Below are 18,051 nucleotides of genomic sequence, written 5' to 3'. Positions count from 1 at the left end.
AATGCTCTCACTATTATCCCTAGTAAATCAATAATACGTTTAATTCTAAAGTAGAATTGCAAGCATTGTTAATGGTGAATTCAAGCATCACATAATATGGCGGTCATAAGAAAATATCTCAGGTCTTAAGGACTTTGCAGACACGACCTTTTTCATTCATCTCACACAACATCTAACCCATTCATCCCCTCATCTCCCCCACCTTCTGCCCAGTATTCTCCAAGAGATCATTGAGTCTTACTGTCTGTCCCTGCCTTAAGCAATTATATGGGCTGATCTATATTTTCCTCCCGTGGTTCTGATCAGTCACCTGCACTCGGCGTGGGACTTCATTTTGTTAACCCTGCAGTGTTTGTACTGTGCTGGGCAACACAAGTATGTAATAGTAGACAGACACTATCTAACACTGTCAACCCATTTGTCTAATATTGAACCAGACCTCATCAGATTGATCAGAGCCCACCGTAAATCCCCTCAACCCTTCATGAGTCACAGAAATCCAAGGTCTGCTCTGTTCATTTTCAGCCTTTTGTGATTTCCACTTGAGCCGCTGGCTATATGAGTCATTACACACGCACACACACACACAAGCACACAAATCAATAGGGTTTCATCCAGTTGTCATCTGCCCGCCAACATCCAAGGACAGTATTTCACACGACCGCCTACACACAAACTGACACAAGCACAGCTGCACTATCAGAACTGTTGACAGTGAAGCTCAGTGGAGCTGCGGCAGGGATTATGACCGACAAAAAGAGATTTGTGAATGTGACTGAATTCAGTGTGTCCCAGAGCCTCCTCTGGTCTGCACGCTGTTCACGCTCCTTTATGCAACATTACTTAACGCTGCGGTTAATAACACAGACATGCTGAATTTTGACCCCGCCTCGTCTTCTCTTCTCCCCCTCATCTCTTCCTGACTCTCACCCAGAAGGAGAGACCCTATCCCTCGCCCATCCTCCCCGGCTGCTAGCTTGCACCACCATGGCGGATAGTCGACAGCCAGAAGACGGCGCCCCCCAGTGGGACCCGTCAGGAGGGCAGGAGCCTGGTGGCACCCATGGAGCCAATGGCTACTCTTCCTCGGGCTACAGGACCTGTCAGCCAAGCGGGGCCCACATGGCCACAGCCCCCTACTCTGCGAGGGAGAACGGCTTCAATGGGGAGCTAACAGGAGCTCATGCTATAACTGCAGGTAATCGGTCCTTGTAATTTTTCAGCTTTACTTGTCATCCGGCATCTGTTTACTTTTACTGATAGATAAATTACAAATATCAAGATGTGATTCCATTGCACAGGCATATTAAGGGAACTCTTTGTAGGAGAAAAGCAATTACCATGACTGGAGAAATGGCAGTAGCTTCAGGGTTAGTCAATAGTTGACAATAGAGGATATGAGATAAGTGACAATATGTGAAGAACCACATCAGACACCCTGCTGAGATGCACTTCAGTGCGACCACTTTTTGACAGATAGGGTGCAAATATAAGCAAGAACAATGGTTCAGTTCCTTTTGGTCGTTAAAATCCAGTTTGCTTGTAATTTTGTGTTCAGATGTGCTGACTCAGATGCTTTGTCAAACGTACTTCTCTCTGCAGAAGTGTCTTGTGTCAGTCATGGCAAATAAGAGCAGCAGTTTTTTTTTTTTAACAGAGAGGAGACTCCATACAAGAGTATGTTTTGCTCTTTCAATCAGTGCAGTTTGGATTTGTGTGTGTGCTTGTGCGTGTTGTGCTTCCCGCGCTGTGTTTGTACATGCGAGGCTTTTTAAATGACTTTTGACGGTGATGTGTGTGCATGTGTGTACATGTTTGTGTGGCAGTGTGGGACGTGGTTTCTTATGGTTTGTGTGCCGGATGGTGATGTGCTGGTGCGTGTATTTATGCCGGTGCGTCTTGGTTCTTATTGTGTGCTTTTGCAGAACTCTCAGTCCTCTCTAGCATCACATACTGTTATTAACAATGCTATAATTAACACATAAAATCTGTCTCCCTATCCCCTCCAACCCCTCCCCACCCTCGCTCGCACCCTGGAGACAGGGCCGATAACATACCAAATGGTGTAACCATGGCAACAGTTCCCCTACATTTTGCTTTGCAGTGGCTTTTGTTCTTTTTGGCTATAGCTTGCCACAGACAAGGCCATTTAGCGTGCAATGACAAGAGCCTAATTAACCTCCCATCTCCCCATTATTGGGGCTTTACTGATACTAGTTTTTAATGGTGATAATGGTATTTTTGAGTGTCGCTGCCTGCTGCCATTTGACCGTTTCTTTATGCCTTTAATGAACATCTTTAGTTTGAAAGGGAACAATAGTGAAGATAATTGTGAGATGAATATATCTGCTTCTAGGAACATTTCATTGTTTCCTTTGAGTCTCATCGCTGCATTTAAATCATATTACTAATTAGTTTCAGTGCTCAGATCAGGCGGTAGAAAGTATGGAATCAACAACTATTGTTTAGGTATTACTTGTTATATATATATATATATATGTGCATTCGTTCATTCTTCTGTAACTGTTTGTCCTGTGAAGGGCCGGACAGGTCACCAGTCTATCGCAGGGCTAACACAGAGAGAGAGACAACCATTCACACTCACATGCACACCTACGGCCAATTTAGAATCACCAATTAACCTAACCACAATTTCACAATGTCAAAAGATTGACTAGAAAGTGTCAAAGTGTTACTACTCAGTAGCAATGATCTCATTTCACATACTATAAGTTGATAGAGTCAATCTAGAGAAGGCAGTGTTTTTGCGTCCGGAGCAGTGTTTTTCCATCTTTCCCTCTCATGTGATTCCTTTCTGCTGGCTTACTGTGACCAGTTTTATCAGTAAACATAACGTGTGGGTAGAAAACACTTCTCTCTCTCACCTGTAAATGTCAGAGCTTTGCAGGCTCTGCTGTGGCAGGGAACAGAAAAATACAAATCATACATCTCCTAAACAAAACATCATTTCAGCCTTAATCTTCTTTCATACTTTATTAATTTCTACTTCGGATTAAAGGCTTTTCGGTCCAAGAAATTTGCCAAGTTTACCTCTGTATGTTTGACTCGCAAACTAGTTTGGCACTGAATATTTCCAAGCTTGTTCATTTTCAGTCGATTGGAATTGGCCCGTACATACTCTCAAAGTGTGAAAGCTTTAATTATGACAAATTTACAGTCTTTTAGATATAGTTTCTAGCCTGATACTGCCCTGTAATTAAGCAAATCTTCGCCATATGTAGTTATAACAATATTTGGAATTCCCCATCATATCACTATTGGTAGTAAACCAGTCTTGGAGACCAAACCGCTCCTCTGCATTGTTTCGCTTCCGCTCAATCAAAATTCCACTGAATGTTGTAGGATAAGGACAGCACTGTCTTGCAAAAGTAATATTTTCTCTCGCTTGAATTTCATCTAAAACAGAAAACTGTAACAAAGATACAGAACTTAAAGATCACTTTTTTTTTAAGTTGGGTAGACTTTTCAGCTATTTATCATGGTCCTCATGGTGGATGAAAATGACTTCAATATGATGTAAATCTAAAATCAGATGTTCAAAAATATCTCCATAATGAGTAGAAGCTAACATTTTTTTAAAATAATGGCCTTAATAATGGTCCTTAAAATAGTGTAAATGAACTGAAAGTTACCAACTCCACTTTTTTCAAAGCATCAATCAGTAGTATTAAAAACCAACAGTATATCAATATATTTCATTAATCGTCTGCATAACAGACATTCGCTGTGCAGCTGTGCAACCAAAGCCGTCCATTGGCCGTGCATGTCTGCAGAGCATTGTGTCAGCACACATTAGCATTGCTCCAGAGCTCCAGAGCAGGGCAGTGCGGGGGATAAGTGAGGCAGGATGGGTGGCAGAAGGGCTGAGGCTGGCACTCGGAGAGTCTTCTCTCCCCGCGAAAAGCTCTTCAGACACAACAAGAGCTGCTGAAGCACGAAATTGCCCTCTTGACTTTCCTTTGTGAAGAAGTTGAGAAAGCCAGTCAGCCATGGCAGAAGTGGTCAAGGGAAAGAGATGGAGAGAGGGAGAAACGGAGAACGCAAGGAGTTGTTGAGACCACAGGAAGTGGATGGCTTGGATAAACCAAGGAAGCTCTGGTGTTTTATTAGGAATATTGTACTGACTGCCGTCTATGTCATTTAGGTGACACAAGGCAAAGTGTCAAGAAATACTCCACTTCACCCAGGTCATTGGAAGGTGATGATGCATCAATTCCTCATTTCAAGCGTCTTCTCTGTGGATGTGAAAGACACTCTCTCGGACCGCTCTTATGACAAGATGTCTGAAATTGATGCAGTTAATGCCGACTCCCGCACTGATGACTGTCACATGTTAATTCGTTTGGGAAATCTTAGCCATCAGATATATTTGTCTGTGTGTAGTGTGGCTTGACTAATTTCATAGAATAGACTAAATATACACTGTAAAATATGTCATTTCCCTCTTGTGGATCACGTAACTAAACCCCGCATGGAGTGGCATGTGGCAGCTACTTCGGTCACGTGACATTGACTCATAGACCGTTGACTGAATCACAGACACCGTCCAGTAAGTGTTATTTAATTTTCAAAATATAAAATATGAATAGGAACTGAAAAGTGAATGGGAAATATTTAGGAGTGATACAGACTTACATCGTGTATCTGAAAGACACCACAGTCGTCATTTCCTGGAGATGGGCTGAAGCAGCTGTGACATTTTGCTTGCATCTGAATTGCATACAGACACAAGTCAGTGGCCCGCCAGACGGTTGCTACGCGACCACTTGCTTTACACATTTTGGGTGCCTGCTGGTATTCTACCAAACATCGCTCCTGCTCTCTCTGTGCCCTCTCAGCCCTGCCGTGTGTGTGCGTGTGTGTGTGTGTGTGGCAGTCTGGTTGTGCTGTGCCTTGACTCTGGGCTCCAGTCGTAGTCTCTGCTCATAGCGGGAGCACCCTGAGCCTCAACCTGCCAACCATACAGGTAATGCACACTTTTACTAGACTAAGAGAGCATGGCACCCTTGTGTATGTACTGTAGTATATGCTGTTACTTTTGATTGCTGATGCAGATAAAGATGTGCAGTAAATCAAACCAGCTATTTGTGGATGTGGTTAATTCTGCTGTCAAAAGCAGTGGCAGGGATGCTGCTGTGTCATTTGACATCACTTTGTCAGAGAAAAGCTGAGACAGCTGAACCGAGGCTAGTTTTCCTGCCTGCCAGCTGACTTTAAGGATGTGACAAGGTCATATTTTTTGGGGCGAGGAGGGGGGACTTCCCCTGCTTTGTGAATGAGCTGAGCATTTCTGTAGATTCGCTGATAAAACTAAAAGTCCATGATTTCACAGCCAATCCAGTGCTCTTAGTGTCGCTCTTGAACGTACCCTCAAATCAGCAGGGTTATTTTACCCCAGGTCGAAGCTTCAGAGGCCATTGTTTGCAGCAACTGAGTGGGTTTGGCGTGGACGCCTCTCATCTGTTTTTCAGCGTCAGAAGAAAGGATTTTGCCTGGAAGCACTGAATAGGTGGCACACATTTATTGCACTTTGCTGTTGAAAACGGGAAATGGCTGCTTTGAGTTGGTGAGTGGGCTGTGTTAAGTGTTCCCGGAAGATGTGTGTATGTGTGTGTGTGTTCTTGCGTATGTAGCTGCCAGCATGTTTGCGTTGCTGTGTGGGTGATGCTGGATAGAAAAGGGTCCTAAAACAGCAGCAGCCACCCAATCCTACATAACCACTGTTACTATGCAAATGAAGGTTTTGATTAGGACTCTGCAGTCCTCTGCACGCCAGGCAATATGAAAACAGATTGCTGAATGTCAGACAAATATTAACTTAAATACATATTTGGCCGCGGTAGTAAACTGTCCCTGTTTGGATCAGTATTGTCAAGAAGAGTTAAAATCAATTTTTTCTTGCAAAACACTAGAATATGTACCGGATTTTAGGAATGTGGGCTACTTGCAACCAGGGGAAAAAAACTGTTCATGGTTCATAGTCCATTATACATATAGAAGCCTACATCTGGTTACTACATCTTCCATTGTTTGACGCCATAGACCTTTGCTGCATGTCATTCCCTGACTCTTATCTTAGCCTTTCCCGTCTGTATCTCAGCTGTCACTATCAAACAGAGCCAAAACTCAGTCACTCAGTCAGTCTTGCATCACTTTTCAGAAGTGCCACGACTGGATTCGGATCGGACTTGATGTTTTTATTTGTGTCTGTCTGTGTGTGTGTGTGAATTCAAATGTGTTCTATTTGTTTGGAGCACAATTGACAGTTGCAGTCGCTGGAACTTCACTCATGTCTGAAACTTACATGAAATTTTTATTTTCGGTCTGCACATTTTTATAGATAGTGGGTTTCCATGGTGACACTACCAACCTTCACCAGCAACCCTAGTATCTCTGCAGTCATGGAAACGGTTTCAGTCCCCGCACACAGCATTTCATCTCACATTCTGAGTGACATGTGACATCAGAAAACAGAGTATGAGTGTAATTTGGGGAGATTTTCTGTCTATATGTACCTGAGCCAGTTTATTGGTTTACACAAGCCTTAAATTAGCTTGTTTTAAGTCAGTCCTTTTCTGTATTTTCCAGAATAATATTGACCATGCGTGTCTGTGTGACTCTTTATGATCAGAGCAAGTGTCAGCGCGGATCGTGCAGGAAGTGACGGCAGAAGCGGTGGCGGTGCTGAAGGGAGAACAGGAGACTCAGAGGCTGCCGTCAGGTCAGACACACACATCAACACACGTGTACTAGTGCTGCCCAGTATGAGTTACGAATAAAACTGTCACAGGGTGAGGTAAAGTTCTCCAGTGTTTCAGTCACCTGCTAGTTAAATCAGTACAAGCAGCTTTAGTGTCATCAGTTCAGCTAACATGCTCATGCTTAAGCATTTACAGGAAACCACAGCAACCAATCACTAAAACACTAAAGCCTACAATGCACAAGACAAGTACCTCCTGTGTAACCTTCAAATGCATCACTTGTGTACACAATTTTTTAAATATTTTTTTGCACCCTGATCTGATGTTCAGATGTTAGTCACACTATAGAAGGCAATCATTCCCGGTGATTGCACATCCAGTAAGACAGAGAATGTGAACCTATAGACTCAAAACATACAGTAGATCTGCTGGGGTTGAGGTAAACTGTGAACAGTAATCAGCTGTCACAGTGAGCAGCACTGGAACATATTGGAGCAAACATAAGTAAAAAGAGCATTAAAAACCTTTTGAAGGCTGAGCTGTTTCCATTTATCTTCGTGTCTTGTTATTTCCATTTTTGAGTGTTGTGTGCAGCTCACACTTTCATATCAAAGAATGGCAGCCGATGCTTAAAGCCATTTCTAGTATGGGATTTTTATGACTATGCTCTTTCCTTTTCTTCCCCACTTCTCTCTTCTCTGACTTTGTAGTTGAAGACACCACCAACTTGCCTCCTTCCCCTCCCCCCTCCCCTGCTGCAGAGCACTTTGGTCCCCTGGAACAAGGTAGGCCAAGATTATAAGTACATGAGTGTGTCTCTAACGGGTGTAGTTTCCTTCTTTTCCTTGACTATAGCCTCTTGAGTTCAGTGATCACCAGCACATTGGGGTGCTGGTTTGTGCTCACACTGGGAGTATTCTCCCCAGCCCCCTCAAGACACGCCCTGCCTAAAGGGCTCACATTGATACGAATTCAAAAAACCTTCACCTTACACACTTGCTAAAAGCAGGAACATGTTCTCCCTTTTTCTGTCATCCATTTCTCCTGAAATACTCACCCTCATTTTTTGCCTGAATCGGACACATTCGGTGTCTCCATCGCCACTCGCGTGCATGACCAAGTGCACTCTTTTTGTCATCCTCTTCTTTCATTCCCCTTTCTAACCTCCACGCTGTCTTTCCACACACTAATATGACAGCCAATTTAGGTACCCCTACAACTTTTTGTTGTTTGTCATTTTAGCTCCGTTGTGTCTTCAGTTTTGCATGTCTAATCATGGTGTTGCGTTTTCTGGTCATTGTCCGCTGTCTGTTTTCGTATGTGTTCGGCTGTGGTTACAGATCAGGGTTTTAGGCTCTATGAACACTACACAGAGCAGATTCCAGGCTGAAGCCGGAGGTTAAGTAAGACCAAAGTTTAGTGCTTAATAAAAGTAAGATAAGGTTTAGCTAGCTGATATAATAAAGCAATTTTGAATCGTACAAATAATGCAGAAGCAAAGTGTTTTTGTATGCGTTAGCTTCTGATGTTGGCAGACTATATGTTCTCATAAATATCTGAAAATACCTCATTTAGATTTTTTTAAGTATGCAATGTAATTTATTCCTGGCCTTTCAGTTTTCCAAATATAGTAGATTATTACATTTTATTCAGAGGATTGGTTGGACAGTGTATTTAAAACTTGTTATGTGTTCTTGCACCGACAGAGTGGAAAGAAATATACTGATATTTGGCGTGTTGCATAGGGAGGCTCAGTCGATTCAGACAAAGACCTTTTTGAGATACATTTTAAGTGGATCTATGGATTTGTATTAAACCTAGAGGTTTGTTTGTGTAACATACAAACATTACTGATTTTGGTACGACTACTGCTACATTGATATTGTAACTGTCATTGTGACTGTTGCCTTTTAATGTTGTGTGTCTTTTCTTTAGGTTTAACCATGTGTACATGAAGCAGATATATTTCTGAAATGATACACTATACTGATTGCTCTGTTGGTCCTAGAGGATGGCTGGCCCCCGAAGCTTTGTTACCTTTGAGTTACTTGTCATTGTCCCCTTGTCACTGTCCTGTGTGCGTTACGTCTCTCTTGCTCCCAAACTAGCTTTGTCTTCTTCCTACATCCCCCTCTCTGGTGACTCTTTTCTGTTTTTGTCGTCTATTTTAAACCTTGTCTCCTCGAGGTTTCACCGCAAAAAATGTCCATCTTAAAGAATTAACTTAAGGTTTTATGTGGGAAAGAACATGGTGCTCATGTCCTTCAAAGTACACAGTTGGTCCTATTTGTAGTTTAGTATATTCAATCGAGTGTTCAACATTTCCAACTGATGAGCTCAGCCACAACTAAATAAGTTAAGAGAGAGTTATTCCAGTGGTAATAGCAAAAAATAAAATGGCTTAACACTATGATACAAACTTTTTATCCATTTTGCTGGGGAAAAACATGAATACAACACATGCCTATAAACCAGTGGCATCATAGGTTTAAGGTGGTTTATGGTTGTTGTAGCCACCTATTTTTTCATGAGGCCATTGCTACGTTTGCCTGTCCTGCTGGTGAGACCCTGCTATAATGTATGCCTACAGTCTGCAGTTCCAGAGTCAGTTTATCTACTTAAACCACCTTTTAGCAAAGAGAGGCCACACCAGTGGTCCCAGTGTTGGTCCCTGGTGTCAATCACTTTCTTTTTTGGGCTGTAACTACTAATTAATTGGATGCTTCCTATGTTCTACTGGCCGCCAGTGGTGGTGAATCAATAACAAGTTACATTTATAAGAACCAAAAAATTCAAAGTGAAAAAAAAATGAATGCAAATAAACACACTGTAGTTAGTGTTGTGGAACAAAAGTGGAAAATAAAAAAAAAACACAAAAATGTAGCTTTTAAGCCTCAGTGTTACATTGTATGTTAAATTGTTTCTAAGATGGACATTCTTTGGTTTGGTCTCCATTTTTCTTCTTCTTTCTTTTCCTTTATCTTTCACATTCTCTCTTTCAGTCTGTGTGTCCAGATTTCCCTGCAGTTCTTCTCCTTGTGTCTGTCTTGTTTGTAGATGTAGGGGATGAGGAGGAGGCGGGGCCTCTCCGCCGCTTCCAAAATTCTCGGGAGAGGTGCAAGTTCCTCGCCCCCTCCATCTCAGTTTCCGTGCCTGAGGACGACCCCTACCACTCCGACGAGGAGTACTATGAGCACCCATTGTTCAGCCCAGAGTGGACGCACTCGGGCTCTCGCCCCACAGGGCAGGCCGTGGCCTTTAGACAGATTGAAGGTGAACCACGCATGGTTCCTCTTTGCCATTTCCCCCCCCCCTCCATCTCCTCTCTCTTTCCTTCCTCTCCTTTTGTGATTTGACCTCCTCCCTCCATACCTCCCTCCTTTCGTTCTTCCGTCTCTCCGTCCGTCAGTTCGTCTCTTCGTCTGTCTCCGTGTGCGTTTGTGTGTCCTTGTGGCGTGTGTTCGCTCAGTCTATCTGACAACATATTTATTTAACCGTCATAATTCTTTTTCTTTTATTATTATTTTACTAAAAGCCATTGCTACCTGTGGTTGCCATGCTGTTAGCTCCAACACACAGCAGTGATGTCTGTAAAATATGACAACATTTTATTGTGATTCACTCAGTGGACATTTTCATCAGTAAGACAACATGACCCACAAGGCTGACTTTTGGGACATGACTTAAGGTTCATGGCTTTCATAAATGTCTCAGTGACATGACCTCTAAACACAAAAACCTCTCTGTACCAATCATTTCCTAGAGCTATATTTTTATATTTTTGGTTCATTCCTCCAGACTACTCCTAATTTATTTAACCATAATGTACTACGTCCAACCCTCTACACCCATCCGTACCTACTCTCACTGTGGTAACAAGGAAGACTTTCAGCTCAGACACATTAACGCACATCGGTTCCAAAATCAGGGTCTCCGGTTTCCCACACCTGTATTAATACCAAAATCAACATCCACCTGTTGGGTTATTTAGGCTCATCAGCATTTAAAGTTCTTAAATGCATTTTAAAATGTTCGACGTTCTAAAGCTCATATTTTAACTTATTAATAACTACTGTGTGACATTTTAACTAAGATTTTGCAATGTCTATTGCATCTTTTACGGCTGCTTGAGCAGAAAATCCATCTTACTCCAGCCTCCTAAAAGTCTGGAAACTAAAGACAGGCCAGTTCATCAGTTCTTTTCATCAACTGATCAAAACAAAACTAATCGCCATTCAAAATTCCCTCCTTGACAAATGTGTATTCCAACCGTCTTAAATTAATTTAATGTTGTATGTATAATGCACAAATCTCCATTTAGCTGACAGTGATGCAAATAACAAATAACAGCTTGACATCTTCAGTGATGAATGAATTTTGTTCATTCTTTGCAGCTTTTTCTCAAACTACTGACTAGCAAGCCATTTTCCATGCTAGTATTGTACCCTCCCAAACTTTGAGATCATTTTTCTCTTTTGTCTCCATTATTGCTTTAACGAAAGTCCTCAGCTTCAACACATCTATGGTTTTTGGCTCATAAGTTTTAATACTATTTTATATTAAAGAAGTAGTTCAATGTACTGAATAGTTCTTTTCACTATTGTTTGCCCAAATTTGCTGGCAGAAACCAGGACCTCTGTGTGTTTGCACACTGCAGGCTATACAAATACAAAACATGGCCCTAGTCCATCAAAATCAGATTAAATGTTCATTAGCAGATAAGAGCTACATGTGTACCAATGTCCTCACTCTGAACTTACTGTTACCACGTAACTTCTTTCAATACTTCACTCCACCCCAACATGTCTAAGCTAGAATAGCATAATTAATAACATTTATGAGGCAGAGAAAAAAAGTAAAAAAGTGATCTGTTTTGAGCTATTATATCTATTAAGTCCAAGCTTAATACCAATTTACAGAAAACTTAGATGTACAACATTAGTTAACTGAGAAACTGGTGGGAGACTTACAGTTATGAGGTTTAATGCATTAGTTTGCTCACACAGTGGGCAGACCAAACACCCACAGTAGAAACATCTGAATGATAAAACTTCCCACACTTGGATTACTGTATGTGTAATGTATCTATATGTGTGAACAGACAAACACTTTAGGTCTTCTTTTTTCCAGAGCTGAAAGTGTCCCATCATAAGTTGTGTTCTCACATTAACCCAAGTCTGTGTTGCCTGTAGTCTTAATGTGTCCCCCTTTCACCCTGTTTTTGAGAAGAAGAGACCATGGAGGCTCTTACAGCTGAATACGAGGAGGAGGTGGAAGAGGAGGAGGAGAGTGCAGAAGCAGCAGAGTCCGATGCAGCTCTTGATGAGCAGCAGTGGAGTGGGGAAGAGCCCGAGCTGGACAGCCCCCAGGCTGAGCCCTTAGAGCAGGCAGAGGCCATAGACGAGGCCCAGGATCTAGACCTGGAGCCGGCCGAGGCAGCTAGTGCTGCAGCAGAAAGCTCTTTGGACAGAGAGGAGGATGAGGAGGAAGCAGAGGGTGAGGAGAGCCCTGAGACAGGTGTGTCCTGCCCTCTGCTCTCCCTGCCTGCATGTTACTGCATTGCCCACTGTATGCAAACACAAGATGTGTCAAAAGGAAGCGTATACCATAAGCATTATAATTCAGGTGGAATGGCAAGTAATCCTCCCTGCGCTCTGCTGCGGCTGCAAGGCAACACAGGCTTGTTGGTGAAAAGAGCCACTTAACCTGGTTTTATCGTGTTATATTTGCTTGTATTTTCTTTACTTGCTGTGGTTTTCGGGGCCGGCCGTTTCGTATTGGTATGATGGAAGTGATGCTAAATGTGATGGTGCTTTTTTTGTCACCTGCTACAAGCTTACAGGTTTCTCATTATGTTTACACTTGGCTTGGTGCTGGTATGCCAGTGCTCCGCACTTTTTTGTAACCATGAGTCATACTAATTAAACTTGTATCACTCATATTATTATCATAGTGCAGAGTTTGCAGGGGGGTTGTGTTGGCTGTCTCATGTTCAGTGTGGTCGGTAGTGTTGGTAGAACCATATGTCATCAAATGCATTACTTTATCAGCAAAATTCAAATTCATTCATTTTTGTTTGGTTTATTTTTGTCATCTTTATGAGGTGACAGCGTACGGCATTTTTCTGTCATTCACCAGCAAGACATTTCTGCATTTGTTCTAATAGTCTGAATCATATTTAAAAGTCAACACCCCATCCGATGGTAATGAAACTATAAGAATCTTGGTCACTCAACAAATTCTCTAAACATGGAATGACAGAAATGCTGTTTCATTGTGTATCTGATCTTTGAGTTGCATGGATATTCCACCCATCGATTATTGCTTGTTTCCCGTGAATCAGTATCACAGTTGCCTCATGCCGGTTCCGTCACACACCATCCCATATTCTCACCCATCTGTGACCTGGTGGACCCCATAATCTCGCCGTACTTCTTCAGTGATGGCCGTATCTTTGTGCTGTAAGTTTCTGAGGAAAGCTTTGCGTGTTCCTGTGATAGCTTTCCCAGTCCCTGGCTTAATAAATATCCAATTCACGGCATGCCAAAGCAATACTTTTCTGTGGTGATCAAAACAGCAAACTTACAGATATTCTTTCAGCCTTGAAGATGGACTCAGAGAAGCAAGACAGTGGGTCCATGAGCCCAGACAGCATTGGATCGGAGAAACGCCCAGAGGAGTTTTTTGAGCCCCAGATCCAAGGCTTCTTCGCTGGTGAACGGGTTGTACCTGAGAGCCCCACCATGGATATGCCATCCTTTGTACCTCCAGATGTTCAAATCCAAGCCAAAGAATCTTCCAAATCACTCACACTTCAGCCTACATATGGTGAGCCGATCACAGTGTCAGAGAAACAGCCATCGGTGGAGGTGGTGGAGATCAGCAGCATTGGTGCTCCCTCGGATTTCTCTTCATTGGGAACAAAAGTTCAAGAAGGAGATTCGGCAAGAGACGCAAGCGACAGATCTGGCATGTCAGCGTATTTTGAAACATCAGCCACTGAGGTTGATGAAGGTCCCCTCTGTAAGGGTGAGGGTTATTACGAACTGAGTAGGGCTGGTGAAGACAAGACTACAGTTGAGTCCGGTTCTCAGGAGATCAGCTACAGCACACTAGCTGAAGCTCAGGATAAACCTGAAATTAAAAAAAGTACAGCAGAAGACAATAGCATGTTTACAGTTCCTGACAGGAGCAATGAATGCAGGCTTTCCCCGGGCAAGCTCGCCTTAGAGCAGAGGAGTTACTCACTTAACATCACCATTGGTGCAATGGATCAGAGCGGCCAGGGCAGACCTAGGAACTTCTCCCCACTGGCCACAGATATCATGTCATATACTAGTGGAAGTCTAGATGAGTCTGCAGACTACCTTCCAGTTACTACACCCTCCGTGGATAAGCCTCCATCTTTTCCTCCTCTGATCCTGGAGACTGCTGCGTCTGTCACTTCAGATTCCTCGTCTCCTCCGAGGACCACTGAACCACCTTCAAAATCCAGTCCTGAACCAGAGTCTCCAGAATCGCCTCAGCCATCTAAGAGCACCTATAAAAATGGCACAGTGATGGCACAAGACTTGCCTGAAATGCTGGACCTGGTTGGTACCCATTCCAGACTGCCATCAGAAACCACTGACCCAGAAATCATCCGCAGAAAGTCAGTTCAGGGTGATGTTCCTGCTTTCTCAGATGACCCAATGGCTAGCCTGATTTCAGGGGAACAGAGTCCTGGGGCAAGAAAGAGTGAGAGCCAGCTAGAGGAGATGGGCTATTGTGTGTTCAGCGAATATTCAGGGCCCATGCCATCCCCTGCAGATGTGTTCAGTCCCACAGACACCTCTGCTCAAGCCTTCACCCACTCTGTCCTGGAGGAGAAAGTGGCTGAGCAGGCAAGGAAATTAGCAGTCAGAGATACTTCTGTGGAAGACAAGAGCCAGCCATCAGAAGTTGGTGAAGTAGTTGTAGAGAAAGCCCAGAGGCAAGAAGAGAGAAAAGATTCAGCTGAGGAAAAAAGCAAAGACATTGTAGATGATCAGCTGATTAAATCTGTAAGTGAGCCACCTCTTACTCAGCCAATCGAGTCCTTTGTTACACCAACAGTCACTGTGACTCTAGAAGAAGGTGGGAGGTCAGGTAGTGAGACTGAACGGCAAGCCAGTGGTGAAGGCTCGGCGTCAGAAACCGAGATAGCGGACTACGAGAGGCAAATTAGGAAACTGGAAATGGAGGACAGGCCTCTCAGTCTGGAGGAGGAACGAGAACTTCAGGAGCTCCGGGAGAAGGTGAAGCTGGTACACCAGGAAGCCTATGAGGAGGTAGACGCTGAAGATGTGTACCAGCTGACGGGTGTGGCCAAAGACCGAATAGCCAGACCTGTCAAAACGTCACCTGCTTCATCCGTGGAAAGCAACATCGATGATGACAAGCTGCTGTCTCCGGTACTCTCACCATCCAAACTTAAACAACGAGAAGCTTATGGTTCCCCAAAAAGATCAGTTTCACCAGTGTTGGGGGTCAACAAAGAGGAGAAAGAGGAGTCAGGAAGAAAAATGAAGGAAGAGCAAGAGAAGGAAGCAGCTGAGAAGAAACTGAAAGAAGAGGAAGAGAGGAACATCAAGGAAGAGGCAGAAAGGAAAGAAAAGGAGAGTAAAGAGAAAGAAGAGCAGGAAAGGAGAGAGAAAGAGGAGGCAGAGAGGACACTGAGGGAAGAAAAAGAAAGACAGGAGAAAGAACAGAAAGAGCAGGAGATGAAAGAGAGATTGGAGAAAGAAAAGAAAGAGAAAGAGGAGAGAGATCTGAAAGAAAAGAAGGAGAAAGAGGAGCGGGAGCTGAAAGAAAAGAAAGAGAAAGAGGAGAGGGAGCTGAAAGAGAAGAAAGAGAAAGAGGAGAGGGAGCTGAAAGAGAAGAAAGAGAACGAGGAGAGGGAGCTGAAAGAGAAGAAAGAGAACGAGGAGAGGGAGCTGAAAGAAAAGAAAGAAAAAGAGGAAAGAGAGAGGAAAGAGAAAGAAGACCAGGAGAGAAAGGAACGAGAAGAGATGGAGATGAAGGAAAAAGAAGAGAGGGAAAAGAAGGAGAAAGAAGAGAGGGAGAGGAAAGAAAGAGAAGAGAGGGAGAAGAAGGAGCAAGAGGAGAGAGAGAGGAAAGAAAGGGAGGAAAAAGAAAGAATAGAGCAAGAGTTGAGAGAGAAGGAAGAAAAAGAACAAACTGAGAAAGAAATAAAAGAAAGGGAAGAGAAAGAAAAGCTGGAGAGGCAACTGAAAGAAAAAGAAGAGCATGAGCAAGTGGCTGAGGTGGATAAAAAGGTTGCAGACGAGCCTGAAGTGGAAGCAGCCATGAAGCCTGCTGAGAAAGAAGCTGAGCAGTTGAAAGAGAAAGATGAGGAAGGTGTGTTAGAGAAAGCAGGGGGTGAAGAGACGAAGGAGATACCAGAGACTCGTGCTGCCATCGAATCAGTGGTGACCGTTGAAGATGATTTCATCACTGTGGTCCAAACCATCGACGAAGCCGAGGAACCGGGGCACAGCGTTCGCTTCTCGGCTCCACCCGAGGCTGAAGCCCTTTGTGTCGCTGAACAGAAAGAAGAAGAGGAGGAGGAAGAGGAAGAGGAGGAGTCTGTGGAGTTGGCACAGGAAGCAGACATGGAGGCTGCCAGTCTAGAGGAGGTCGGCGATGTTCCCGAAACTCCTGCCTCCCCTGAGAGGGAGGCTCAGACCATAGAAACAGAAGAACCAACAGAAAGCTATGATCGAGATGAAACCACAATGGACGACTCCATCCTGGACAGCTCCTGGGTCGACACACAAGGTGAGATCTCCATTTTTCTTACTTAATTTTTCTTCTTTCTTCCCTCTTCAAATACACTAAGTGACTACCGTCTTGTGTTTTAACCCCTATGTTTTGCCACGCTGCAGACGACGATAAGAGTATGGTAACAGAGCAGATTGAGCCTTTGCCCAAGGTGTTTACTCCAGTCAAAAAGCCTGCTGAGGTCCAGCACAAGCAGACACAACAGCGGAAGATGGAGAAACAGGAAAGGCCTGTTAAACCCAAGACCAAGGGGGGAAGGACTAAAGGCCGAATCTCCACACCAGAGCGCAAACCTGTTCGCAAAGAACCCGTCTACATCCCCAGAGAGGAAGTCAAGAAGAAAAAAGGTTCCATCTTATTGTTAAACTATATTCACGACTGAGGCAGTAGTTACTCATAAATACTGTACAGGTCATATATCCGATATAGAGTCATGTCTTTGCCTCTTTGCTGTTATAACAAATACAATAGCTGAAAAGGGTTTCTGTTGAATTTCATCCTGCAACATTATATTTCCATATGGTTCAGCATAGATCTATTTCTGCTTATTGTTGTATCCCTCTGTCTTTGTCATTTGGCTCTGTTTTTTCCTTAATAAAGCTGTGATAAAGAAGACTGAGCTCACCAAGAAAATGGAAAACCAGACTCAATCCCCGTCCAAGAGGAGTGGGATGAAACCAGCAGTCCGCCAGACCCGTCCCACTCAGCACCACTCCTGCCCCAGGAGGAGACCCACAGGTGACACATTGCCAGCTGGTGCTTTCTGCAAATAAGAGTGACCAGAATACCAGCTTCCACTGTCAGCTTACCTCCACTGTCAGCTTTCATTTGATTTTGGCGCATTTTGTGTTACTGGTCGCAGTTCTTTGTTTTCTCCTGTCATGTGGGTGTCTTTGTATTTGACCATAATAAACACTGACATTGTCATAGATGTTTCTTTTGGCTTCATTTATCTTTTCTTTGTGTTGTGTCTTTTTTTTTTGACCCATAAAGAGTGAGTTATGACAAAACTGACACGCACACTTTCACTGATGTATGATTTGAAAATGTTTCTATGTGTGCAGAGACATATGTGTTTGTGATAATCCATTTCTACATCACTACAGTATTTAACTCTTTAATTGCATCATTCCCTTCCAATGCCATTTCTAACTAATTCTTACGTGCTTTGTGAGTGATTGCCGTTCTGTTGATTTGTCACATGTGCATACTAATCTTTTGCATAATTTTCCAGAATGTTTTAAAGCTTTCTCCAGTAACCTCAAACAAGTTTTTTTTTCCTCTGAAAAACCTTGAAACCTTCTTGACCTGTCTGGCCTTTTTAAAAATTACATTTTCTTCTTAAGCTTTTTTTCCAGCCTATGGTTGCCTAGCAACTAGTAGTCCAAGGTTTTGTTCTATGGCCACATAAAGACCCTGCAATGCTGCTCAGTCCCAGAGGCGGTGTGCACTTCATTTTCCCCTGACAGACTGGATTCTGTGCCACTGGTGATGAAAGCCTGCTATACTGCTGCATTGCCCCAATTAG

General features: G+C 43.3%; 1 protein-coding gene across 1 annotated transcript in view; it reads left to right on the top strand.

The window, feature by feature from the left end:
* Positions 1 to 987: 987 nt before the first annotated feature.
* map2 (microtubule-associated protein 2) overlaps positions 988 to 18,051 on the top strand; it is a gene marked incomplete at its 5' end in the record, with an annotated part of 33,661 nt that continues 16,597 nt past the window's right edge. The window contains 8 exons of the mRNA XM_084545385.1: positions 988 to 1,198; positions 6,653 to 6,742; positions 7,433 to 7,507; positions 9,780 to 9,995; positions 11,952 to 12,239; positions 13,323 to 16,520; positions 16,628 to 16,870; positions 17,124 to 17,261. Coding sequence (XP_084401511.1) covers positions 988 to 1,198; positions 6,653 to 6,742; positions 7,433 to 7,507; positions 9,780 to 9,995; positions 11,952 to 12,239; positions 13,323 to 16,520; positions 16,628 to 16,870; positions 17,124 to 17,261 — 4,459 coding nt within the window. The remainder of the gene's footprint in view (positions 1,199 to 6,652; positions 6,743 to 7,432; positions 7,508 to 9,779; positions 9,996 to 11,951; positions 12,240 to 13,322; positions 16,521 to 16,627; positions 16,871 to 17,123; positions 17,262 to 18,051) is intronic.

This window comes from Chelon labrosus (genome assembly GCF_963514085.1).
Source record: "Chelon labrosus genome assembly, chromosome: 5".
NCBI lineage: Eukaryota > Metazoa > Chordata > Actinopteri > Mugiliformes > Mugilidae > Chelon > Chelon labrosus.
This window is presented reverse-complemented; position numbering and strand designations above follow the sequence as displayed.